The sequence below is a fragment of the Patella vulgata genome, chromosome 8 (assembly GCF_932274485.2).
Source record: "Patella vulgata chromosome 8, xgPatVulg1.2, whole genome shotgun sequence".
NCBI lineage: Eukaryota > Metazoa > Mollusca > Gastropoda > Patellidae > Patella > Patella vulgata.
Window position 1 is genome coordinate 51302277 of NC_065886.2, and position 26743 is coordinate 51329019.

The 26743-nt window shown below is 37.4% G+C and overlaps 3 protein-coding genes across 3 annotated transcripts; all 3 read right to left on the bottom strand.

Moving 5' to 3' along the window:
• Positions 1-6: 6 nt before the first annotated feature.
• LOC130014056 (neuronal acetylcholine receptor subunit alpha-2-like) lies at positions 7-5301 on the bottom strand (the record flags this gene model as incomplete). Its single annotated transcript, XM_056102900.1, has 6 exons — positions 7-241; positions 632-761; positions 2043-2587; positions 3496-3605; positions 4201-4245; positions 5197-5301. Coding segments are annotated over 6 exons (1170 nt in total), but the record flags the coding sequence as incomplete, so codon positions are not given.
• Positions 5302-10060: 4759 nt separating this feature from the next.
• LOC126830246 (peptidyl-prolyl cis-trans isomerase D) lies at positions 10061-21517 on the bottom strand. The gene is made up of 11 exons (XM_050560599.2): positions 21283-21517; positions 20519-20656; positions 19870-19976; positions 18998-19189; positions 18311-18433; positions 16217-16332; positions 15361-15453; positions 14363-14420; positions 13280-13366; positions 12534-12576; positions 10061-11995 (listed from the first exon to the last, which is right to left on the bottom strand). The coding sequence occupies exons 1-11, from the start codon at positions 21500-21502 to the stop codon at positions 11907-11909; spliced, it is 1266 nt and encodes a 421-aa protein (XP_050416556.2). The 5' UTR covers positions 21503-21517; the 3' UTR covers positions 10061-11906.
• A 2457-nt stretch (positions 21518-23974) lies between these two features.
• On the bottom strand, positions 23975-26698 carry LOC126830247 (ribosomal L1 domain-containing protein 1). The gene has a single exon (XM_050560600.2). It carries the CDS (start codon positions 26554-26556, stop codon positions 25522-25524), a length of 1035 nt encoding a protein of 344 aa, XP_050416557.2. The 5' UTR covers positions 26557-26698; the 3' UTR covers positions 23975-25521.
• Positions 26699-26743: the final 45 nt, after the last annotated feature.

Below are 26743 nucleotides of genomic sequence, written 5' to 3' on the forward strand. Positions count from 1 at the left end.
GAGAGACTAGACTGTTATTTCCTCCGCGTGATGATACGGCATAATACCAAATATGACGCTAGATGAAATGATTAACATGGAGGTACACACAATAAAGAAACATCTATCCACAACCCTGGCAATTAATTTCCATTCATTTTCTAAAGCCTGTCCTAATTCTTCGTCTCTTCTGGATTGACAGACTTCGGCATAGACATCTTGTACTGCATTCAGAAATTCTCTCCTCGAATGCAGACTCGAGCTATTATCCAAGTTAGCAATGCTTTTCATTAGTTTTACCGTACTCTTCGCGGTACGTACATTCATGAGATGCGCTGACGATGTGGTTGGTCTTGAATCCCGACTCTCTACCGAATCGCATAGTTTGATTGTTGGACAAATCGGATTATCTGACAGCTCTCGACTGTCAGTTTTTAACGGAAGGCTAAACGACTGATTGACTTGTAACGGTAAAGAACAACGGGATTCTTGTTTAATGTCTTTAGTTTCGTCTTCAATTTCCACTTTAATTTCCACTCTTTCCCTGGATTCAGTCGTTTCTGCATTGGGATCGGCGCCACATTCATATTCGGGGGTAATGGAGTTCACCCTTTTTACACGTTTCTGTTCTAGGCACAGCCATGGCGCTAACAATTGTAAACATATATATCTCAACCAATCAGGAGGCTTGTTATATTCAGTTCGGTGATGTAAATTTAGCACAAACACAGAAACAGTAACAGAAAATGTTGAAGCTCCCATAAAACATAACATGTAGATTTCTGTAACAAGAAAAAAAAACAAGATTAACCCGTTTAAAATATTTCCAAAAACGCTAGAACTGTTCAATTAAAAATATTTAGAACTCCGATTAAACTAAAAAATCCCGCTGCTTATGAGAAATAATCGCAAGTACAGTTGTGTATTTTAATCCATCTCAGAACAGAGCCGAGCGTGAAACATGTTAATATTATGCTGCCGTGTGTGTGAAATGTCGAGGCACGCACGGCAGCCATAAAAACACAAACGATATAAATTAAAGCAGGGCCCGCGACAGAGCCATCCGAGCCCTGGGACAAGGAACTTGGCGAAGGAAGGCCCAGGAGAGGCGGGGGTGGGGTGTCGATACGGCGTGCATGATCATTGGCCGGGCTCATTATCATTGTAGCATTGTACAGGTTTGGACTAGGCACTGATTACCTGTCGGGGTCCGGATACCCTGGTGGTGACGATAGCGTTAAAAGAAATGCGGACGACCCGGGGCCCCGCGGCTCTATGGCGCAGGTGGCTTACAGTTTTAATTCACCAATCTTTCCCAAAAAGGTGAACTGACAGATTGCGATTCTAATCCTACGACCCCACTAGGTACCCACATTCAGAAAAGTCACCGGTTTTATCTACTTTACGATCAAGTAACATTGTATTCTTTTTATTAATTTTACCAACAATTTTCTTTTAAAACATTAATGGGCATAACTCCGGGCTCCTATGAGCTCCGGGCACCTGGACACGTTTCCCAGCTGTTCCCCCTCTCACGGGCCCTGAATTTAAGCATTAAGCATGTGTTCGAACCTTTGCACAAGCAAATTTAGCGCGCCTTCATATAAAGTAAACATTGAATGAGATTACTCTACAATAAACAGGAACATAGTATCCTTACACCGAAAACTGGCGCACGGCAATTTAGTGAGTGTTGAAAGTACAGGCTTACAATGAGAGAGGGGGGAGAGATGAGGTTTAACGTCCACTAGACATAAAGTAGGTCATTTCGCGAACAGCATATGGTTCATACTCCTTGTCACGTACAACCGGGGAATTGAAACCACGCTAGTTGACTAAATGACAGACCTTAAAATACAACGCGCACGCGCTAACCATTCGGCCATCCAACACCCCCGGCTTCCATTGAACAGAAGACTCAATTGATAATAACATCCTGCAAAAAGATGATCTAAATATGATAAGACACAGACATAGCGTATGTTACCCCCAAATTAAACTTCTCTGTGTGATTCGGTCCACCGCTAAACATTACAAGGAGGCAAGTGCCAAATTAAACTTACCTAACAAAGGTGTTGCATTAGACGATGTGGGCATCTCCTCAGCTATCATCAGTTGAAACACGGAAAATGACAGCAACACAGTTACGCCAAGAGAAATCTTTTCGCCGGCATCGGGAGGCAAATAGAACACCATCAACACCAGAATAGACATCATTAAACACGGTATCATAATGTTGATAAAATAGTACATAAATTTACGACGGATATGGAGTTTAAAATTCACTTCTGGATAGGACAATTCTGGACAGCACTGATAGACAAAGGCAGACGAATAAACCTTAGTGTATTCAATCGTCCATTCGCCATTTTTTGAATAGTTTTCTAAAGCAACCACGTGACTTCGGTTTCTTAATAATACTTGGTCTTTAGTGTATTGCCAGTTACCGAAACTTAGTTCACAGGTCTGGTGGTCAAACGGGTAATATGTGATATCTATTGGACAGGCTATACTGAAGACACCACCTGGTTCCCAAACAACTCTACCATTACTGTAGATAGACACGCGAAATAATTCGACAAACTCACTCTTGAAAATATCATCGACACTAAAAAAATATAAAAAAAAACATTTGTTAAAAATGTTATAGTTATACAGCGCAATAAACAGGTCCGACAATCAAGGTAGTAGCATTATTTCAATGCTTTTATTAATACGCTAGAGCTTGTTCATTATATGCCTTTTCGATAGTATCTGCAAATACTACATGTAATTTGTAATTATAAAGCTAAATATTTTGTGGGCATTTCACCAAACATTACAAATCTCCTTTATTAGATTTCGAGAGGGAGATAGAGAGAGATGGTTTAATTTTATTTCAATAATTCGCTTGCGCGTGGGGTCTTTAGCAGTGGGAGGAAACCGGTGGGCCTGGAGAAAACCCACGAGGTTGGACAGGCGACCCTACCCTACTCCTTATCATGTACAACCGGGGAATCGAAACCATGCCAGTTGACTCAATGACAGACCTTATGATACACCGCGCACGCGCTAACTATTCGGCCATCCAACCCAGCTCATTTCTACGAACCTGGCTTATAATAGGGGGTGTCACGTGGCTAAGAGGGTAAGACACTGGCTCGCTAGCTTGGAGGTCGGGTGTTCGATCCCTGCATTGGCCGAGAAAGTTCATCCAGATTTTCCGGCGTGGTCTCCCCTTGTCAGTGAAACAGGACGGAGGGCCTGATAAGGACAGCTGTCTAGTCGTTCGGATGGGACGGAAAACCGAGGTCCCGTGTACACATTGGCGTGCACGTAAAAGTTCCCTTGGCAGTTGGAATTCGATATAAGAGTTGGCCGTAGCGCAGATCCCGGGCAAAATTTCCCTCATAGCACACTGTATGGCGTATGCCCGTCTTCATTAGCCCAGTTTAGGAGCAGAACAGTAGGACGTTAAACCCCATTTCATTTCATTTCATTTTATAATATTGAAGTAGAATAAGCTTATATTGGTACCTGTTTCCTAATGAGATGTCTGGAATCCACACTCTATTAGCTGGAATAACTATACTAGATACATTATTATAATCATCAGGATCCCACTTCAAAAAATCGTCGATCCATTCCTGTAAATAGGTAAGTTATTATTTAAATTAATGCACAGTCAACATGGTTAATAATATCACTTTCAATTAACAACAATCATAGCCTATAAATCAACAAATCGACCCGGCCGAGTAATTTAGACAGTAAAGACCAACCGCGGGATGGTTTTGTGTGAACTTAACACGAAAGAAAGTTTTAATAATATACAGTCCAAGGAGATATGGGCATGCCCTTTTAGGTAGGGGGGTGGGGTGGATGGCCGAATGGTTAGCGCGTTGTATCATTAGGTCTGTCATTGAGTCAACTGGCGTGGTTTTGATTTCCCGTTTGTACGTGACAAGGGGTAGGGTTGCATGTCCAACCTCGTGGGTTTTCTCCGGGTCCTCTGGTTTCCTCTCAATGCTAAAGACATGCAATGTAAATGGATGCACTTCCCGAATTTCAAACCGGGCAATGATGGTATCAACGATCGGACATGAAATTGACTGCGGTATTATTGTCGTGTAGATCGCTATAGACTTTAAAGATCAAAGCATAGGTGTTGAATTATTATTAAGTTGAAAGTGGACGTCCTAAACATCTATTGGTAGAAGTAGATTTGATATCTATACATACCGCATAAAGCCAACCTGTTACTGTTAATGACTGCTTACGGAGATTCTGCGAAAGAGAACATAATAAAAGAAAAGCAAAAAGTACAAATCTTCAAAAAAATTAAATTCAAAAGATTAAATATTTTTACTATTGTTGTCATTCTGGAAGTGCATTGGCGATAAAAATAGCCACCAGCACCCAATAATTCTTCCGTAAAGGTACACCATTTTGTTTCGCTACGATGGCATGTTCGCAGCCACGGCATTAAAATTAAAATAAACAAAATTAATGACATGTTTGCAAATCCTCAGTTTAAATTGAGGAAAGAGGCATTGCTGATATGTGTTATCGTCTCCTGGTGTGTCAACTGCCGAGTACAGGTTATTGGTGCTTTCCTGTCTGGTTTCTGTTTGTTACAGAGAATCCTGGAACACTCCCCTGTTTGGTCTCTGTTTGTTACAGAGAATCCTAGAACACTTGCCACTTTAGTCTTTTAAAGTACGACTTGCGGGGATGGAACGTCCAGGGTTGGATTAACCAGTGAGCAAAATATGTTCGTGCTTAGGGCATCATTCATGGAAATGGGGGCACCACAGAATTTCTGCTTTGTTACAATTAATTTAGAACTTTTAATTAGTTTTTCATTGTTTTTGTCTTTTCTTACTGTTACCTGTTTTGTCGCAATTAATACTGACGTGTATGAAAACCTAGACAAACTCCAACCATGAGCTTGGTGGTTGTTTATTTAATATTGTTTTGAAGTATGTATACATACATTATTACATATATATATGGGGGCAAAGAAATCGTTGAAGTGCTTAGGGCCTCTGTGGACCTAAATCCGGCCCTGGGAACGCCCAACATGTTCGTTTGATATAAATACCTTATATTAGAAATTGTTATTTGTGTCTATACCTGTGTAACAAATTGAGAAAACCCACCCTTTTGCCCCGTACTCCGACCCGTAACCAAAAAGTTGAGATCCCCATACTTATGTTTAAACTACTAAGTACTTACCAATTCATCAAGACGTGTCAAAAAGAAATCTAATGTAACGCCAACACTTTCTGAACTATTCATTCTTGGTCGAGCTGTGGGTGTGTAATTTTGAAACAAGTTGTTTATTAACACACCTTCGTGGCTTCCTTCTGAAGTGAGAATGGATGAATTAAATGGGGCTTACGTCCATTTGTAATAATATTGCTAGAATTTTTGCTCTTGAAATTAAGGGGAGCAGTATATTTCATTAATTAATATCTTTGGTGGCAAGTTATTAAATTCACATATATGTAGAATTGTACTAAAATCAACTTAGTGAGTGACAGTTGACACATAAAAAGAGTTACAGAACCAAAACGTAGCTCGCTGTATGTGTCAATAAAATACCACGAGATTACACGCGAGTGGAAATATTCTAATTGCATCATTTGGCTTAATTTAACCAATCATATCAGAAATTGCACAGGTTCAGGGCCATGAACAGGCTTTCTGTGCGTGATATGCATGAGCTCTATAAAAGAAATCATAGTAAACTTTTAAGTCAGACTTTCATTATTTTCCGGAGAGATTACCATCTGAGTGCAGTTTCTATCAGCAGACTCGCCCAACGAGTCTGGCTGAATGAGGTTTGAGAGAATGACTTTATTCTATTATGCATTGTGCCATATGTAAGCAGTTATATGATATATAAGATGTAAAAACGAACTGTAGCATTATTATTCCTGGAAAGACAAACGTCTTAAGAAAACAGTAAGTAAATACACAACGTGAAGCAGAAGTAAAGACAGCTAGAGGCAAATTCTAGACGATCACAAAGCTACAGAAATATGTAGTAAGAAAAGATGCATGGGTCGTACGTAGGATGTGGCGACCGGTTTTCCCACGCCCGCTCTCCACGTCTGACGAAAGGCCCATGGTGCTACACACTTTACAATCCCAAGCAACTACTTCCAGCAGGATGGGTTCGGTAAGAAATCACTCGGACTCTACAACATGCAAGTCTATGGTAAGAAATCACTCGGACTCTACAACATGCAAGTCTATGAGTATGAGTGAGTGGGGGATTTAATCACCGTAGAAGTATTGATTACCGAAACATATAACAAATACTTTATTATATTTTTTTAAAATTATTGGGTACTAGGCCTACTTTTACATGACCAATGAGGATGTGTGGTCGTCAAAACCTGTTCATGTGAATCAGTGTGAGCTTTCATACAATCCTTAATACTACAGTGCAAAATATAAGGACTGGCCTTATTATGCACTGTTAACGGAAAGGGGACAATTTTTTAGGAAAAAAAAGCTTTGGGGGGGGGGGGGTCTAAGTGGGAATGACTCTGGCTTGCTAGCCTGGAGGTCGGGTGTTCGATCCCTGCATTGGCCGAGAAAGTTCATCCAGGTTTCCGGCGTGGTTCCTCCTTGTCAGTGAATGAGTGATGCAGGACGGGGGGCTTAGTAACGTTCTAAAATTAAAATGAAAAATGCGATGAAAGCGAAAGCGAAATGAAACTTTGAAAGCGAAAATCGCTGATCAGTGATCAGTTTCCAAATTCTATGCTGGAGTTGATCGATCACTCTATACAGCTCATCTGCAGCAAGATCGCAGGATTCTTCCTCTACAGTGCACTGTCGATTGCAACCGAGTGTGGTTCGTAAATCGGCATACAGTGAAGTAAATAAACCCTACCCAGTTTACCTAATGAAAAGGGTCGTCAATCAAACAATACGTTTTTCGGTCTATTTTATCTTCAAGCTTTAGAAAAGATGCCAAAAGCGAAGAGTCCATTAATTAGCTCACCTACATATTGTGGAAATATATAAATATACAGGCCTAATATATAAATACAACTTGATATCATCTCTTAACTTAATACTCTTTCTTTCATTTTACTGGGTGGACGCAGAACAAACATGGCGGAGTACCCATTGACGTCAAATATGCACTGACGTAGTTATAAGGTGACGTCATTCAAATACGAAACTTTCAAGAGTAGCACTAACACAGAGTAAAAATATATTCAATCTCTGTTTCACAGAGGATTACGAAAGTCTCATCTCTGTAAAAGATGACTGTCTTCCAACACATGACGTCAATCATTGACTCAATGGCACGCCGTGCACTGTTTACATATACTATTCAAAAAAAGTAGGGGATATTTGATTTTTAAGTGTTATTAAAGTCACCTAATGAAACTGACGAAGAAACAAATGACAAAATGAAATGAAGTTCACATTCATCGATTTATTCCAAATGATCGTTAGACTAAGTAAGGCACAGACTGACCATTATAAGGGTAAAATGATACCCGGGGTCAAACAGCAAAGTTACCACAGCATCACAACCAAGTCAGTAACGGGTAAATCCTCCTCTGTTTGCCAACCAAGCATTGATCCGACGTGGCATACTCCTAATGAGACGTCTAAGGTCATTTTGGTCCAGATTGTCCCATTCCTGTTGCAACGCAGCAGCAAGTTCTTGGACATTGGCAGGACGTTGTTGACGTTGACGTAACCTCTGTCCAAGCATGTCCCAGACATGCTCGATGGAGGAGAGGTCGGGACTCAGTGCTGGCCAAGGTAATGTGGTGATGTTCTGTTGTTGGAGGTAACCTGTAACGATCCTGGCCCTGTGACATCTTGCGTTGTCATCCTGGAAGATGAAACGGCGGCCATGACGTCGTGCGAACGGCACAACATGGACTGCCAAGATGTTGTCCCGGTAGTACTGGCCTGTAACACGCCCTGCAACAACATGTAAAGCCGTTCTTCCAGCAACAGTAATGCCTCCCCACACCATAACAGAACCACCCCCAAATCGATCATGTCTGATGACGTTAACGTCTTGGAAGCGCTCGTTTCGACGACGCCACACCCTCCTACGTCTGTCCAAAAAATCAACAGTGAACCTTGACTCATCTGAAAACATCACATTGCTCCAGCGTCGATTATCCCAGTGTTGAAGATCCCTACACCAACGACGTCTTGCCTGAATGTGATGATCTCTCAAACAAGGGATCACGCGAGGACGTCGGGCGCGAAGGTGACCCCTATGCAGTCGATTCCGAATCGTCTGGCCACTCACTCTCACACCAGTGTCTGTTTGAAGACGAGCGCTGATCTGATTTGCTGTGATGACACGATTTCTCAAGGCCAAGGTACGGATAAATCGATCCTGGGCTTGAGTTGTCGCCCTTGGTCGACCTGAGCGTGGTCTGTCCTGTACAGATTGTGTATCACGGTATCTGGACCATAGCCTGCTTATGACAGACTGAGAAACATTCATCGTCCGCGCCACAACCGCCTGTGTTGTGCCGATCTGTAGCATGCCAAGGGCACGTAACCTTTCATTTTGGGTAAGCCGACGCATATCAAAATTTGTTTTCTGGTCACTAAAACAATTAAACTGATGTTTCCACCCTGGAATTCAATGCCACAATGACTGTAACATTCAAAGTCAGAGTCGTGCAAATCTTGGGTTGGACCTCCATGATGATCCCAAGCATCACCTGCATTCCATGCGGTAGCTATTGGTGCGTTTGGGCGTAACATGTAACTGGAAATGTTTCTTCTGTTAGGTTCTATAGTGACTTTTTTCGTAGTCATTTGCATATTTTAGTATTATGCCCCCAAAATCAAATATCCCCTACTTTTTTTGAATAGTATATAAGACGTTTCTCCTGGTTCGGGCAGAATGGTGCCTTTTACTCATTTTAACACCCATTTACACTCAGAAATAATTTTTACCTCCAAATACTTCAAACGTCTTATTTATTTTTGTAATACATAAAAAAAAAAATATTTTAGAATTTAAGGTTAATATTTGGGGCTCATTAAGTCGCATCGATGTCATCCTTATTAGTAATCAACAACCAACCAAATAGGGTCTAGACTACTGCATGTGGGTCATAAATATCTCCCATAATGAATCTTTAATAAAATTCAAGAAATCAAACCATAACTTTGAATCATTCGAGTTTGTATCTTATGAACATATGAAAAAAAGAAAAATCTTGAGAACTTCTCGGGCATTAATAGATGAAGATGACAACAATATATACTCTTTAAAAAAAAGTAGGGGATATTGAAATGCAAATACCTATGCAGGTTGTGATATGATAAATAGTCATGGACACTTGACATGCTTTGAGAGTATGTTCACAGATGAAGAACTTATCGCCCCAACAGAACCACTGAGCTGCCCGTGCGACACGGAATAGCGCCATAGGCCTACACGTGGGAGGGGTTCATTATCAAATTTGACACAAGGAAGGGTTGATGAAAACTGCCGCTTCCTGGTTTATCCTATCCATGTTTGCTTTCCTATCGGTTCTTGCATAAGATTTACTGTTTAGCATATCTTTGCTTTAGTGTGTTACGTTTAATTTGCAATGAGACGCCTTCAACATGATGAACGTCTACGTGCTATTGGCATGCTTCAAATCGGTTCTACACAGCGAGCAGTACGTAGTCAACATGCTTAATGTGTCACAGTCTGAACAGCATACTGTGGAACCGGTACCAACAAACACACAATGCTGATGATAGACCTTGTTCAGGTCGTCCTAGACCCACTACACAAACCCAGAATCGATACATTCGTACACAGGTCCTGCGAAATTGAGGAAAAACGGCCAATCAGCTTTCTGTAAACTTGTACCAAGTTACAGGAATTCGAGTTACAAATGCAGCCCATTTGCATGCGCGACAACATGTTTATGTTCATGTGTAGGCAATTGGCCTGTTATTAACATACACTGGTTACCTCTAATAAAAACAGCAGTGTATTTCGGCAGTTTTGTATTGTTTCTGAATATCCCCTACTTTTTATGAAGAGTATATTTACGTCAATACATGTCAAAATAAATTATGACCAAATAACCAATTTATTACTAAATTTATTCAATATTCATGATACACGTTTACAGATATATACATAACTAACAATTTAACAAAAACATTTAGCACAAAACCTTTATCATATTGAAAGTACAGACCACAAGACAGTTTAAAGCTACAATTTCATATTTATACGTTATATTTTTAAAATTTATTAAAATAAAGCCTTAAAATAGATGGTATCTATAAACAGTCCTACCTTGTTAAAGAATAATCCTATTAATCCTATAATTCACTATTGTCCTTTTTTTGAGAAATGGCAAAATTATCATTTTCAACTTCAAATTTAAACGTTTGCGGATAGCTACTCCATGGTGGAGAATAGAAAACAAGGGAGGTAATTGGGAGGTAATTGTGTTATTATTTCCGGTGTACCGGTAAATGAGTTTTAAGTGTCAGAATGACACCTATGATCGTATAATAGTAAGTTGACAACCTATTGAGCAAAAGACATAGAAATAATTATGTTTTGACTTTCTTAGAAAATATGAAATTTTAACTTTAAGGAATGTGAACCAGTAAAATCAATGTCTCATGAAAGATCCAGTAAACCAAGAAATACTATCAATAGTGATTTCGACCAATCAGAATCCATTTTGGGCTACAATTAAAGATGCATTATGTAAGATTTAGATAAAGAGATGTGGGTTCTTGCTATAACAGTTCAAAAATAGATAATGAAAAATTCCCTCAAATCACTAAGTTATGAGTGTTGGATTCAATTATCCATTTGTCATAAATGTTTTTAATTTCTTAGGTTTTCTAATCCAATTAAATCTCAGTCATGCGATGGTCTAGAGAGTTGATTATAGGCTTGTCATGTATAAATAATAATATATATAACATTTGACACCAAAATAAAAAACCTGGCCAAGTTCACAAAGCATTCTCAGACTTAAGTTAAGAATTTACACAACTTTCAATCATTGTTTATGAGAAATATCTTTGATCCAGAAACACAAAACTTATTGATGTATTTGATACATTAAAACAACAAAAGTTTTATAAAGGGCTATACTTTAGTTAAAATAAGGCGAACAATTCTGAGTAAATTCTGTACGCAAGTCTGAGAATGCTTTGTGAACTTGGGGCCTGCAATATGCAGATTTAGCTCTTACATAATCCATCTAAAGCAAGGGCTTGGATGGCCGAATGGTTAGTACGTGTGCGCTGTATCATAAGGTCTGTCACTGAGTCAACTGGCGTGGTTTCGATTCCACAGTTGTACGTGACAAGGAGTAGGGTCCAACCTCATGGTTTTTTCCCGGGTCCGCTGGTTTCCTCCCACTGCTTAAGACCCCTACGTGCAAGCGAATTGTTGAAATAAAATTAAACCATATGTTAGTCCCGAAGTGTCGAGTGGATCTTAAACCCCATTTCTCTCTCTCCATCGAAAGCAGGATGGACGTACGCTACTTTTCAAGATTTTAGTTTAGAGTATTCCGAGAGAGGTTGGGTGGGGTTTAACGTCCACAGTCCACTTGACACAAACTAGGTCATTTTGGGAATAACATATTGTTCAATTTTATTTCAATAATTTGCTTGCACGTATGGGTCTTTAGAAGTGGGAGGAAACCGAAGGATCCTGAGAAATACCACGAGATTGGACAGGTGACCCTACTCCTTGTCACGTACAACCGGGGAATTAGAGTATTCAGATATGATGAGAGGTAAAGATGGTGATAATGTGAACCTTGAGATTGAGATCTTATATATAAACAACATATAATAATAGTCAAAATATATCATCCTTTTCAACACTTAACACATAATAGTATTTGTTCTAAAATGAGATTGTAAATTGACAATAAAATCATCCAAGTACAATGTTATGCAAACATTTTCGAATACATTTTCTTCTGGTTTTCTTTGTATGCCTTCTTTTCTGCATGGACTCTATGTATTTCTTTTTTGATACCTGAAGTAAATGAAATGAAATGGGGTTTAACGTCCTACTGTTCTTCTCCGACAGGGCTATTAAAGACAGGCATACGCCATACAGTGTGCTATGAGGGTAATTTTGCCTGGGCAGCGGAACTATGACCTACTCTTATATCGAACTCCAACTGTCAAGGGATCTTTTACATTCACGCCAAAGTATACATGGGACCTCAGTTTTCCATCCCATCCAAACAACTAGACAGCTGCCCTAGCTGTCCGTGTCAGGTCCTCTGAGGTAAATGAAATGAGCATCAACAAAAACACATTATTAAGTGAAATGTGAAATACTTTTTATAAATATTGAAATCATTGAGTTATCTTATCTTGAACTCTCCTCTTGTAGAATCTTTGACTGTTTATCAACATTTCATAAACTTATTCTCAATTATTAGTATTACAGTTAATTAAGAACTTTTCACCCACAAAGTAAGATCTTTCATCTAGTAATTTATTACAATAAACTAGACAGGTATATTCTTCCAGGTAGATTTAAAGGAATAAGTTGTTCAACTAACCTGCATCATTAGGTTCAGACTTTAAAGCAGCATTTAAATGAATCTGTAAGAGAAAATGTAATTATAAAGTAAATAACTTAAAAAGACATTATGCAAGAGGTAAATCTGCCTATTGCAGATCTTTCTTTAGGCCTTAAATGTTTTATAAACTATTAATTAGACATTAATTAACTGATCCTGGCCATAATCAACTCTCGATGTCATTGGATACTCGAGATTTTAACTAGATTAGAACGGTTCGCCGTTTAAAAATATAATTTAAAAATGGGAAAGCGAGGCTAAGTCTCGAATATACATGTACCAGTGCCCTGGTTATCATAATGCACACATCTTGTCAAAACTACAAACAGTGGTAACTTGGCTCAGAGTGAAGTAATCTGAATGAAATTTTCATTTTGCATTATCTATTTTTGAGCTATTATAGCAAGAATGGTCAGCTCTTTATCTAAATCTTACATAATGTATCTTTAATGGCAACAAGAATTACATTGCAATTGTGAGTGGATTTCTGGGATGGGGGGAGTATACACAATTTGCAAGTTATTTTAAAAAATAATCATTCAGATTCTAAAAATATTGAATGGGGCATACTCTGGGAGTCTAAATCCCTACAGTTTCATCAAATTCTTTCAAATCACTAGTTTGTCCTCAAGATTTCCAAAGTAAGGACAAGAACTGCATCAATGAAATGAAATGAGCTGACAAAATAAAATGATTTTTAAAGACTATAATTAACATAAACTTACAATGGCTTCATCCCAGTTCTGTATAGCACTACAAGCCTGAGCTCTTCTAAATAATGCTTTAGCATTAGTAGCATCGATTTCTAAAGCCTGATAAAAACACAAACAGAGATCAAACAGTTTTGTTAAATGAAATGAAACGGGGTTTAATTAACGTCCTTCTGTTCTGCTCCAAACTGGGTTAATGGAAATGGGCATATGAAAACAGTGTGCTATGAGGAAAATTTTGCCTGGACAACGGCACTACGGCTTACTCTTATATCGAATTCCTACTCTCAAGGGATGTTTTACGTGCACACCAATGTGTACACGGGACCTTGATTTTCAACCCCATATGAACGACTATACGTTGTCCCTTGCCAGGCCCTCTGTCCTGCATTACTGAGAAAGGGGAAGAGTTTTGTAATGGCACAAATATAAGAAAGCAATCTGATTAAAACACAGATCCTATTTCGTTTCATTTTTTATAGTTCAAAATTTTGTTTCACTTGTCTTTACTGCACTAGGATCTGGAAAAGTTGTTATATAACCCGCGTTCTGGATGATGTGAGGGATTAGCCAATGAAACGGTCTATTGTAGTGAGTTCTTGGTGTGAAATGCACAGAACTGTGTGTAACCTACTAGAAACATCAACACTGATTGGTTAATCAAATTTCTGATGTCATAGGGTCAAAAGTCACAAAAAGATCCCCCCCCCCCTCACAACTGGTTCGATCTTTGTGTAGTAGAGGCCATCGAAAGTATCACTGTCATTCAATAAGCCTAGAAATTTCACCATTTTAATATAATTTTTCAAGAAGAAACAGTCTGATTTTTAACTGTCAAGATATAAAACAGGAAGTAAACAAACAAGGGAAGTAACTTTTATTATGCTAGGAACATTGCATTCAGCTAACCAGGTTTGTCAACAAAAGTTGCTGTGGATACTTAAGTTAACGTTATAAAAATGAAATGGGGGTTTAACGTCCTACTGTTCTAGTAAGTGTCAACAAAAGGTCAACATGGGTCAGTTAAAGAGTTAAACTCTGGTTTTAAAATTCCATTGTATTATTCCAATGTGATCAGTATAATAATCGTATTCTAACCTCAAGACAATTTTCATTGGCTTCGTCGTATTTTTTCAACTTCAAACAACATAAAGCTCTGAAAATACACAGTTTTTAAAAATAATTTCCAAGTATCCAAAACTTAAGCATTATTTTAATAAATTCAAAGTATGTAGCATGTGTTATCAACAAGTGATATGTACAGAGAAAAGTATACATGATTAGGGTGACCCACCATAAATAAATATCTCCATATATCTCGACAATTACGCCACAATATTTATATATATGCCAAGCCTCAAATCAGTTTCACAAAATTATAGTCACTAAATAAACGATCATGTTGTACTTAATAAGCTATAACCATTAATCATGTATAAATAATAGACTGAAAACTGGTTCCAAGAGTCGTCCATAACATCCCGACACTTTTGAGTAAAAGATAGGTTACGTGCCCTTGTTTTGAAATTAGTCTCGCTTAACCAGTCTATCGACCATTCTACGTCTGATTGACAGGTCGGGATAATCAAGACTACTTTTTTACGAAACATAACAGAAAGCTAGAACAAGAAATTGAATTTAGAAATAAGCAGGTTAGGTAGCTCAACAATCGTTTTAAGAAGCTTGTAAAAGTAAAATGAAACTACTGCTAGTATCATGTTCCTGTCTAACCCGAGTGATTCAGAGATATTATTTGTACTAAACCAAAAGATGCCGCTCTTAACGGTACAGTTAATGATAAAGCGATTTAAAAAATGAAACGAACGTAATTTCTAAATCTGCTGTAATAACCAAGAAGCTTAATTTTACTGCTATTCAAAATCGTCAACAATAAATTTTTTACGGCTGTAATAGTTGATAGATCCAGAGAAAATCCACACGGTTGAACAGGTGACCCTACTCCTTGTCACGCACAACTGGGGAATCGAAACCACGCCAGTTGACTAAATGACAGACCTTATGATGCAACACGCACGCGCTAACCATAACCATTCGGCCATCCAACCCCGCTAGAAATGAAATAGAATATAACTTACAGATTTAATAATAAAGACAAGACATGGCTTCTTCCCATCTCATTTTCTTCTTCTTCTGATAAATTCATCTGATCCATAATAGTGTGTATATATCTAAAACAAACATTTATATATTCCCTTCAGCACTAAAGTTTTATTCATTTGCGAAAAATCTTAAACATACATTATGCAAGACCTAAATCTGCCTATTGCAGGTCTATCTTTAGGCTTGGAATGTTATATAAACTATTCATTAGACATTTATTAACATGAAAAGACCTTAATCAACTATCAATGCCATCTTATGTGTTCGCTTTTCACTGGATTTGAATCCGATCTGCTGCTTAACACTCATTGATGATTACGATAAATCCAAAACTGGATAATCAAGACTATGGGTTTTTTATCATACAGACTTTAGTAATGATGATCGAGGCTAGGCCTAAAATTCAATCGCTAATATCTCGGTTCAGAGTGGAGTAATTTGACCAAAATTTTCAGCATATTCCCTTTACATTATCTAGTTTTTAACAATTATAGTGAGAACTACCAGCACTTTAATCTTCCATAATGCCCCTTTAAATATTACAGTTAATGTTTGATCTCCGAATGAAGATCTGACCAGTTGTACTGGAAAGTAGCGTCAGAGGTCGTACGAGCAGCTTTTGACTCGTTCCGTGCATCAAACGCCAAGAACTTGCCGTAACAGACCGTTTGATTGGCTTCTTCCAGATCCTAGTGTAGTACAAACAAATAAAACAAAATTTTGAACTATCAAAAACAAAACGAAATAAAATCTGTGTTTTAATCAAATTGGAATTAATCCTGCCATATATGGATGTCCCAGAATCAGTGAGTCAAACACATCAATACCTACTTTAATGCTTTATCATATTTTTTCTTTGCTAGCTCATAATTCTGTTTTTTAACCTGTTCAGTTCCTATTCCTTTTATAGCATCTACTATTTGAAATATTTTTTCTTTCTCTTCTTTCTGTAAAAGAAAAATCAACTTTATGGCAGGGTTTGAAATGTTGAATTAAAACCAGCTAGGATCCATGTAGGCCCAAAGTTCAAACACAAAAGCAAATCTCTTAGTTTTAAAAATTCTGTCGAGATTGAGAACTCAGCTGAATAATACTGATCAAAAGATTTCACAAAAACCATAGGAGGGGGAACAACTCCAAATAACACCACCAACATATTCTGAATTTCATTTAGAATAGAAAAAGCTCATTATTGAAATTAGTCATGGTATTGATGTAATGAAACCATACACGATGTTTCACCACTCTCACTCAATTAGAATTAAATTTATTGAGCACCAACGTCTCGCTCTGCTTCCCATGATCAGAAAATGCCCATTATTGAACTTAGTCAAGGTACTGATGTAATGAAACTATACACCAAGTTTCAACAGGCTTGTCTTGTAGCGTGTTCACAAATTTTCATTAGTTTAATGTAAATGGGGAGATAACTCTGAAATCAGCAATTTTTGATATTTTTTTACAACTAAATGAATAATCCCTGTAAATCTTAACAAATCAACAGACACAGGTGATTACAATATATGTCCACATTTAATACAATCTGATTAAAACACAGACCCTATTTTGTTTTGTTTTTTATAGTTCAAAATTTCGTTTTACTTGTCTTTACTACACTGGGATCTGGAAGAGTTGTTATATAACCCGCGTTCTGGTTGATGTGAGGAATTAACCAATAAAACAGTCTGTTACGGCGAGTTTTTGGCGTGAGGTGCACAGAACTGTGGGTAACCCCACTAGAAACATCAACGCTGATTGATTAATCAATGTCTGACTTCATAGGGTCAAAAGCCGCTCATATGGCCCATGACGAAAGGAAATAACGATATGTATTTTAATCAGATTGCATTAACCCTTTCACTGCGTATACCCGGTAGTACCGGGTATAATAAAATGTCGGTAAAATGCCCGTACCCGGTATTACCGTGTACTCAGTAAAGCCCTCGCTAAAATTAGTACCGTAACTGCAAGTGCCATCTATTGTATTTTCTATACACTAGAACATATTTCCACGTGTTTCAAAGCAGCAAACCGTAAAATGGCGGAGTGCATCGTGACAACGTAGACGATGCACTCTCGACGAAGTCGTGAATGACGTCTTGCTGACCAACATGTGGACAATTTCGAGGCGGGTGATACACATAATTCGTTTCCAGTTACTTGATAATGATAGTAGTCAGGACAGTGATTGGTATTATGAAGTGTGTGATTTGTTGCGCGACGTTCCGCCCATGGCTAGCTATGTCTCCTGTGCATGATGAACAAGCCCAATGTGAACACGATAGCCCTGTGTCTGCAGTAGATTCTGACAATAATTCTGATGTTGATAATAATGCTGGCCTGCTGGATCGTAAAATACGTAGGTAATTCCTGATTCCCGAACGTGTAGATCTATTGACTGACTATATTGATAATGATATGGGACTTGGGGATGAAAGTGAAAGTGAAAGTAAAAACAAGGTATTGCAATCCGCACGTGGTCATGGCAGCGGGAGACGTGATGCGCGTGTTCGCGGCGGCATTGCTCATGGCTGCTATTGATATTTTTGTTCATTTTATATATCTTTATCAAAATCCAGTAAAAAAAACAATATCTTTTAAGTATTTCATGGAGAAAAATTCGTTTTCGTGTTAGCTTTAGTGTGAAATGAGAAATCCAAAATGGCCGCCATGACGTCACGTGACTACATTATTATGCAAATTTCCAAAATTCTATTTTTTCCTCTTAGCCCAACCTCATGCCCATCCCAACAGACAAAAAGATTTTTCATAAAAGCTTCCATAAGTACTGCTTGGCATTCAGTTCCAACCTCCCTTTTTTCCTCAAAAAAGGGTCTAGCACAGGCAGTGGATTTACGTCTAGCATTGAAAGGGTTAAATGTGGGTGTATAAATATTAGTTAAAAATTGTCAAAATATGACATACGTTTTTAAAATCTACTTCAGCATCTTCGGGCCAGTCAGGATACATATCACCAGTACCATCATCTAGATTAATACCATCTGACTCACCTGGTAAAATTTCACCACAATCACTTATTACACAGTCCTATAAAAATAAACAATATTTACATGAGAGAGACACACAAACTAGTTCATTTTGGGACTAACATATGGTTCAATTTTATTTCAATAATTCGCCTGCGTGTAGGGGGTCTTTAGCAGTGGGAGGAAACTAGAGGACCCGGAGAAAACCCACGAGGTTGGACAGGCGACCCTACTCCTTGTCACGTACAACTTGGGAATCAAAACCACGCCAGTTGACTCAATGACAGACCTTGTGATACAATACGCATGCATGAACCATTCCACCACCCCCAATGTTTTATAACATACAATGTACCAAAGTCTTTATATCATTTTAACAGTAACTCACATTGACGATACAAAATAAGAACATTTTTATAATATACAATGTTAAAAATTGTGTACTTTACAGTTCAATTATTTGCTTATCTAAAATATATAATAAATTTCAATCTATTTAAATTAGTGATGTACAATTGTAATTCATTTTAATTGGCCTTGAGTATAGAAATTGGCCTTGAGTATAGAAACTGGCCTTGAGTATAGAAATTGACCTTGAGTATATGACTGTAGAAATTGATTTTACCTTTACTGGTTTGTCATTTTCACCTGTTTCCTGGTTTTCTAATTGTCTTACTACACTCATACCCTTTAAAACTTTACCAAATACCACATGTTTACCATCTAGATGTGGTGTTTCAACTGTTGTTATAAAAAACTGTGAACCATTTGTATTTGGACCTGAATTGGCCATACTAAGTAATCCAGGTCTGTCATGCTACAAAAACAAAACATGTGTAACATTTAGTTATGTAACCTTCTTTAATATTCATCTTTGCTTAGTTGTAGCACTGATTGGGGAACAACATTAGTAGTGCTTTCACCAAGGGTTAAAAGACAGCTCCCAGTTTGGGCCGATACGGTTCAGCAACTTTCTAGTGATGAAAATGAAGCCAGGTCCAAGATGCTTTCAGACATGTCAATGGAAATGCCCTAACCTGACTTTTTTCACATCCATGAAATGAAATGAATTTAACGTCCTACATTTCTACACCAACTACTACTGGTCCAAAGAAGACCAGATTTTTATGTTGAAAATGTACGTCTAATTGGTTTACTAGCTATCTATCTAGTCTCAGTTATCCTGATTAATGGTATATTAGATATCTTTAGTCTCTGTTATCCAGTTATATTAGATGTCTTGTTTATCAAATTATTGCTAGTTTTGAGATCTCGTAATTTCAGGGAAATTGCTGGTTGATCACCAAGAAAGATGGAGAAACGGTGTGTCACAGTCCATTTCGAGTCACCTTTTTCTCCCATTTTCAGTGAAAAGAAGTCTTAAAATCCAACTTTTAAAAATGCACTTAAAAGTTTTCACTGCATACCATACAGGTGAAATGCAAGAAAATGAAATGGCCGTAATAAATTATGATTTTTTATGTCTCAAGTGCATACTTTGAGTTCTAAATTTTCATCATCAAATTTTTCTCCATAAATACTTTCACCACCAGTTCCATTTTCAGCTGTAAAATCTCCACCTTGTATCATAAAACTCTTTATGACTGTAAAAAAATAGATAATAAACAGAAACTTAAAAAAAAAACACAACTCCATAACACATAACATTAGAGAGAGAGAGAGAGAGAGAGAGGGGGGGTAATATCCACTCAACATTTCGGGACTAACATATGGTTCAATTTTTATTTCAATAATTTGCTTGCGCGTAGGGGTCTTTAGCAGTGGGAGGAAACTGGAGGAATGGAGAAAACCCATGAGGTTGGGCAGGCAATCATACTCTGGGGAATCAAAACCAGACTATATGATACTACGCACACATGATAACCATTCGACCATCCACCCCACCCCAACCCACAACATTAAAGAAAATTCACAAAGTTGGGCAGATGATCCTACTTCTTCAACCTGAACAGACAACAAAGTCCTTGGTACCTACAAGCTGGAAATCAAAACCATGTTACTTGACTAAAGGCAAGTGTTGTAATGTGATCTAAAGTGCTTGTGTTAGACCATTCACATCATCACCCCTCCCCCAAGTGGTGTACCATTCAACTAAAGCTCCCACTTCTAACTAAATTAAACTCACTTCTATGGAAAGGACAGTTTTTAAAATGAAGTGGTTTTTCTGATTTTCCATTTCCTTTTTCACCAGTACATAAGGCTCGGAAATTCTCAGTTGTCTTGGGTACCTTGTCTTTGAACAGTTCAAATAGAATTCTTCCCACTAAAAAAGAAAATGGTTTTATATTGGTTCATGTATGTAACCTGGTTTATAAATAACCCCTGTCATCGCACGAAAAACATTGTCGACAACAAGGGGTAATCTAGGAGCCCAGACATAAACTGTTTTTTGCCAATTTTGGATGCATAATTTTATTCAAATACAGTCAAACTACAGCTTCATATAAAGACTGAATAATAATCAATCAAATTCAAAGTAAAAAAAATATATTTGAGTAAGGTATTTTTGAAACCATAAAAATCTGCAAATAATTTAATTGTCATTTCCATGTAGAATCGTCTTTTGATTACTACTACTACGGGCTAGAATGATCCACACAATATCATCATCATCAGTGTCTTAAGAAGATTGCAAATACAAAGCTAGCACCGAGCGCAGAACAGATTAGACACTTGTTTTAACCAGCAAAATCTTTCATGGAAAGGGGAGGGGGGCCAATAAAATCTGTACGCGTATATGCAAGAAACAAAAGATATAAGCTTGTTGATGTAACGCGGATATTTCCATCTTCGAAAGATGTCGCAGTACTGAAATTGTCCCTTCTCGGTGCGACAACACTTGTTTGTGAATTTGTAGGCCACTTGTTAGTCAGGACGAAAAAATCTTACCACTCTCTCCTCCGATTGCTATGTCGAAAAATACTTTAGGGTTCTCAGACATGTTGATAGTAGAGATTCCAAACAATATTGGACAATGATATTCTAATAAGGTATGTTCGTTCCAATTAATAACACAGTAACGTAATAAATGCTCAACTACAGCGTGTTTCTGTTTTGTTTGTTTGAAGCCGGCGGAAGTTGCATGCGTTTTGAGCAGAGACTCAATCATCCAGGCTGAGATTAATCTCTCAAGTGATGTATTGCTTTTCTTTTTGACAATCAACAATACATGAATTAACTTTATAGTTTATTTAATCAATGAAAGAACTGAAAGAAATCATTTGTTATTCCCGCCCCAAACAAATCTATCTTTTATTTTACGGAAATTCAGCTCCTTAGTGTCAATTTGATTGATCTAGGGAATCATTATTTTTTTGTTTGATTTTAGGAGTGGGTTGTGGTGCAGTGATTTCATTTACAAGGATTTGAAATTGGATTAAAAACTTCGATCTTGAACCATTTAGAAATGACACTCGCATATTAAATCATTTAGCGGCTATCAAAGAAATCGTGGTCCTAACATTCCTTATAGGCCATACTTGCATTTAGGCTGTATTAAAAGTTATAACTTGCGCACAGAGAGTGGTAGGGCCTATTTATTTACAAATATGTAAATCAATCAAAAATGATACCAACATTCGAAACTGTTGAAACATATGCCTACTTATGAAAGACAGTATTGAAAACGACAATGTAACCAAGGCAATTCTGAAATATCATTAATGGACTGATCAAAAATGATTATCAAATTCTAAAATCATCTAACAATAATAGTAGATTTCTCAGCCAGTGTAATTTATACAAGACTGGAGTTGTGATCTATTGTCTCTGCAACCATATATCTTTAGCTAATTATTGGGTTCACATTTTGTAAAGAAGTCACACATCTCGCGCACTCAAATGAATGAGTGATGGGTTGACACATAAAAAGATTTATAATTTGGTAAACATAGCTGGTTCTGTGTGAAAACAAAATATCAGCAGATCACTTATGATAGGAACATTATTATTGGATCATTTGGCTTAGTAAGCAATCGTTATAATTAATTACATCATATTTGACCAATTAGAAAATTTGAAAGCCGAAACCCAAGGGCAGAAAACCATCTGGGCTCTGGGCGATCGGTAGACACTACACTAGACAGCTGCTAGATTAGAGCAGGCTCATATAATGTAGATTCGTTGGAGAGACCGCTGAGGTTCAAGAGACGCCATCTGGATTGAATGCCCCGTTTAGTCGTAGGAGAGCCGTATGATGTCCATAGCCGCCAGAAAACTGGTTATGCGAAATAGTGGAATTGAGATTGTTGAGAATGGCTTTTATTGTAATTTATGCTTGTAACCAATGTATCCACTGCTTGATATAATATGTAGAAACGAACTGTTGCATTGTTATTCCTGGTAGATAATCGTCTTAACGATTGAGATAGTAAAAAGAAAATACACAACGTGAAAAGGGGATCCAAGCCAAAAGAAGAGAATTACAAATATAACCAGAGACGATCACAACACGGGGCTAATAAAATCTGTAGCAGAGTATGCGTCACACGTTGGATGTGGGGAGTTTTTATGAGTTTGGGCTTTCCACATCTAACCGCTAACGCATTGTACTACACTTTATATGCTGCTTGATGTTTTCAAAGCCGAGCTGTCGAATTTTGTAGTTTCTGCGATTTAGAATACCCAGGCGTGGATGAGACATAAACGCGCCCCAGTGAGCGCGAGACAAAGAAAGCGACCTTATGGGGGGCGGGGGCTTCACGGCGACAGCACTCCGCCCCCTCCTCTCAGGCCCAGTCCCAAAAAGATAAAAGTTCAGTATATTGCGTATTGCGCGTCGTTCATATCTGATTTTTTTTTTTTTTTTTTTTTGGCGCCTATGGCACTCGATCCCATGTCATCATTTTTCCACCCGGCTGTGGTTTTATTACATATAGTTAACCGTCCAGTTAGTAGTATCACTAGGATGGGTCGTGAGGCGACAGACTGTACAAATATCCTGTCAAATCTCACAAACCAGGCAGAATTGACAGGTAGGTCTCAAGATTCTGTCCCATTTCTGTTCCTCTCGTTCACAAAAATTTGTTCCCAGCAATCACCTCAATTGCCAGAAAATTGACTCTAAATTTCAAAATTATCTCAGAGGGCGACTTCCACTTTTGGACCATCATCTAATGTTGTCAGTTCTTCAGGCTCCATGCAAGCCAAATCAGATTACACCGATGTTTCTTGCTAATTTTGATGGTGAGACAGAGATCACAGTTTAATTTTTTTTCAGATTTGTCGAAAATTCCACAAGGCACCCAGTCTTATCGGCATTTAGATTTACAAAATTGTTGCTCATCCAAGTCTTGATATCCTGAAAGCAAGCTTTAATGTTGAATTTCGAGAGGTTAATATCACACTCGGTGGGTTTAAAAAAAATGTAGAGTTGGGTGTCGTCACCGTATAGGTGAAATGATAATGCAGGTATTCCGACTACATGTATATGACCCGCCGGGTTTGGTATAAAGATTAGTCCTACTACCCAGAATAGATCCTTGGGGGACTCCTGAAACTAAGCTCAAGGTGAGTAAGCTGGTGACACATTGTTGTTGATAACATTTTGTGCACAACCATTAAATTGACTCCAACAATCAGATATTTCAGACAATGTGTCTTTAATGTAACATGAATGTATATTATATTCATTTTATTTTATTTTTTTCAATCTGATTAAAATACAGATCTATCTATCGTTTTGTTTTTTTATACTTTCGATGGCCTACACTACATGAAGATCTGACAAGTTATAGTGATAGGTCACGTCAGGGGTCAAAAGACCGACTTATGACCCTATGACGTCAGACATTTGATTAACCAATCAGTGGATTACCCACAGTTCCGTGAAAAACACGCCTAAAGCTCGCTGTAACAGACCGTTTCATTGGCTTATCCCTGACACCATTCAGAACTCGAGTTAAATAACAACTCTTCCAGATCCAAGTGTAGTAAAGACAAGTAAAACGAAATTTTGAACTATAAATACGAAACGAAATAGGATCTGTGTTTTAACCAGATTGGTTTTTTTTAACTTTGTAATTTAAATTCTAATCAATTATGTTTGGTGAAATACATGAACAGTCCAAATTGAACGACAGTCGTTTCTGTCTGCTTAGTCCTTTCTTCACGTTTTTTTACAATTATTTTGTACATACATATATATGTACTGTTTTACTGTAAAGTCTGTATTTATTATGTAGATCTAATTAATTAAGCAAATTCAAGAGAAGAATAAATACAGTACATTAGAACTTATATTGACTTTTAAAAGCATTATATTTTTTATTTTGGTATTTGGGGGGTGGGTGGGGGGTCAAGACACCACCAATGTCTGTCTTAAAACAGCTATTAAATCAGATTATCTACAGAGTGGTGAGGTACCATAAATGTCAGAAATTTGTACTTATGAATCATGAATAATGTGCATGATACTTTAGTGTGTCTGAGAGATAGTCTATAATATGTATGCGCATCCTGTCTCAGATATAATCATGTCTATCATTTATTTCAATCAACATCGATTTGATTCCAGAGTCAATTTCTATTCATTTAAATCAATCATTATACCAAAGCTTAACATCCATTTCAAAAACTTTTATATCATTATCAATCCTATTTAGTTCAATACATTACATAGTCAATTTAATTACACAGAGAGTGAGAAATTGGGTTTAACGTCCACTCGACACAAACTATAAGGTCATTTTGGGACTATCATATGGTTCAATTTTATTTAATAATCCGCTTGCGTGTAGGGGTCTTAAGCAGTGGAAGGAAACTGAGGGACCCGGAGAAAACCAATGTGGTTGGACAGGCGTCCCTACTCTTTGTCACGTACAACCAGGGAATCCAAATTGCACCAATTGACTCAATGACAGATCTTATGATACATCGCCATCCAACCTCCAATTTGAATACTACAAAATAAACTAGATTTTTTTATGCTAGTCTAAAATAAATTTAATATATCAATTGTTTTTATAACTTTTAGAACTGGACTGGTACCATGTTTTGTTACTAACAATTGTTCATCATTTGTAAATTATTTTAAATCTTCCAATATCCAGTGTTATTTAGAAAGCCTTTGGTGTGCTATCTTCTGAGAAAGAAAAGATTTAAAATTTTCATGCACTTTATTTTATGTGTTCATTTTGCCTTCTTCATTCTTTTTGCTGGAACAACACGCTCACTCGTTTCTTCTTTCTCAATTTTACCAGCTTTTCTCTTTTTATTAGATTCTCCATAACTATCAAGTTCTTTTAATAATTTATTTTGGGCCGATACTGATAATAATTTTCCTTCTTTACTGTAGATCAAAACATCTCCAGATTTTGTGACTTTCACTTTTTGACCATCATCTAATGTTGTCAGTTCTTCAGGTTCCTCTTCTTCAATTTCTTCCTCTTCTTCAACATCTGGTAGTTCTACAGAGTTAGCACAGTCTAAAGAAACATATAATGGGATAGCTACTGAGTCAACTGTTCTTATGTGAAGGTTTCTGATGTTGTCAGAACCACCTGGTATCACATCACTAATTTGCTTTACTGCTGCCATAATGTTGGCTACAATGTCATTTATTTTCATTTTATTGTGAGCTACTGCAACCATAGAGCTTGATCCTTTCATGGACATTACATAATTACATCGGTTGATGGCGCCGTTTACTTCATCTTTCAGAGAATCTGCAGACATTATGACACGTTTTGGTATCTTTTTCCTTCCATAAAAATGTTTGCCTAAAATTCTAGGCAGTACTTTAGTTACTCTACTATCTGCTAGAAATATATCATACATGTTTGAAAGATTTCTCTTGGCCTCAAATGGTTTGTATTCAAGAAGAAGACTTTTGAGAGGAATGATGTCGGGTATCTCTTTCAATCCAGCTTTTTTCAACAAGTCTTGATAGTGATACTTTGTTTTCTCATATTCTCGGTCATCTTTATCCAAATCTTTTACAAAAAGACAAACTGTTTGATTGTCGTGGCTTGTTGACTTAGGTAAATTTAATTCAACGGTTGTTGCTTTTATCTTTTTTCCAGCACTTGGTACTTTCTTGAAAGTTACCGTCAAATTAATTTTCTCAGGCACATCAACAATGTCTAATTTTTTCTGATTTAAAGAAAACAGGCCTTCCACGGCCTTTAGAACGTCTTTTTTGTTAATTTTGATACCAGACGGCATTTTGTAGACACTATACTATACAATATGGGGAGTAAAGAATATTCAGGAATATTCTATCAATTATTTCAGCCTATTCAGAACTTATTCACATAGAACACAGTCAACAACACGTGTTTCAGGGATTCCCCATTGCATGCTGGTATTTCGTTTATCCAGTCTCAAATATTTACTTGTTCTTCTGGGGTTT

What these genes read in the sequence shown, in the direction of transcription:
- LOC126830247 (XM_050560600.2), bottom strand. Translation starts at nt 26,556, where the DNA reads ATGCCGTCTGGTATCAAAATTAACAAAAAAGACGTTCTAAAGGCCGTG.
- LOC126830246 (XM_050560599.2), bottom strand. Translation starts at nt 21,502, where the DNA reads ATGATTGAGTCTCTGCTCAAAACGCATGCAACTTCCGCCGGCTTCAAA. An exon ending in CTGAAGTAGATTTTAAAAAC is followed by an intron (nt 16,333 to 18,310) that starts GTATGTCATATT and finishes TTTCTTTTACAG; the next exon opens with AAAGAAGAGAAAGAAAAAAT. An exon ending in AGAACTGGGATGAAGCCATT is followed by an intron (nt 12,577 to 13,279) that starts GTAAGTTTATGT and finishes TTTCTCTTACAG; the next exon opens with ATTCATTTAAATGCTGCTTT.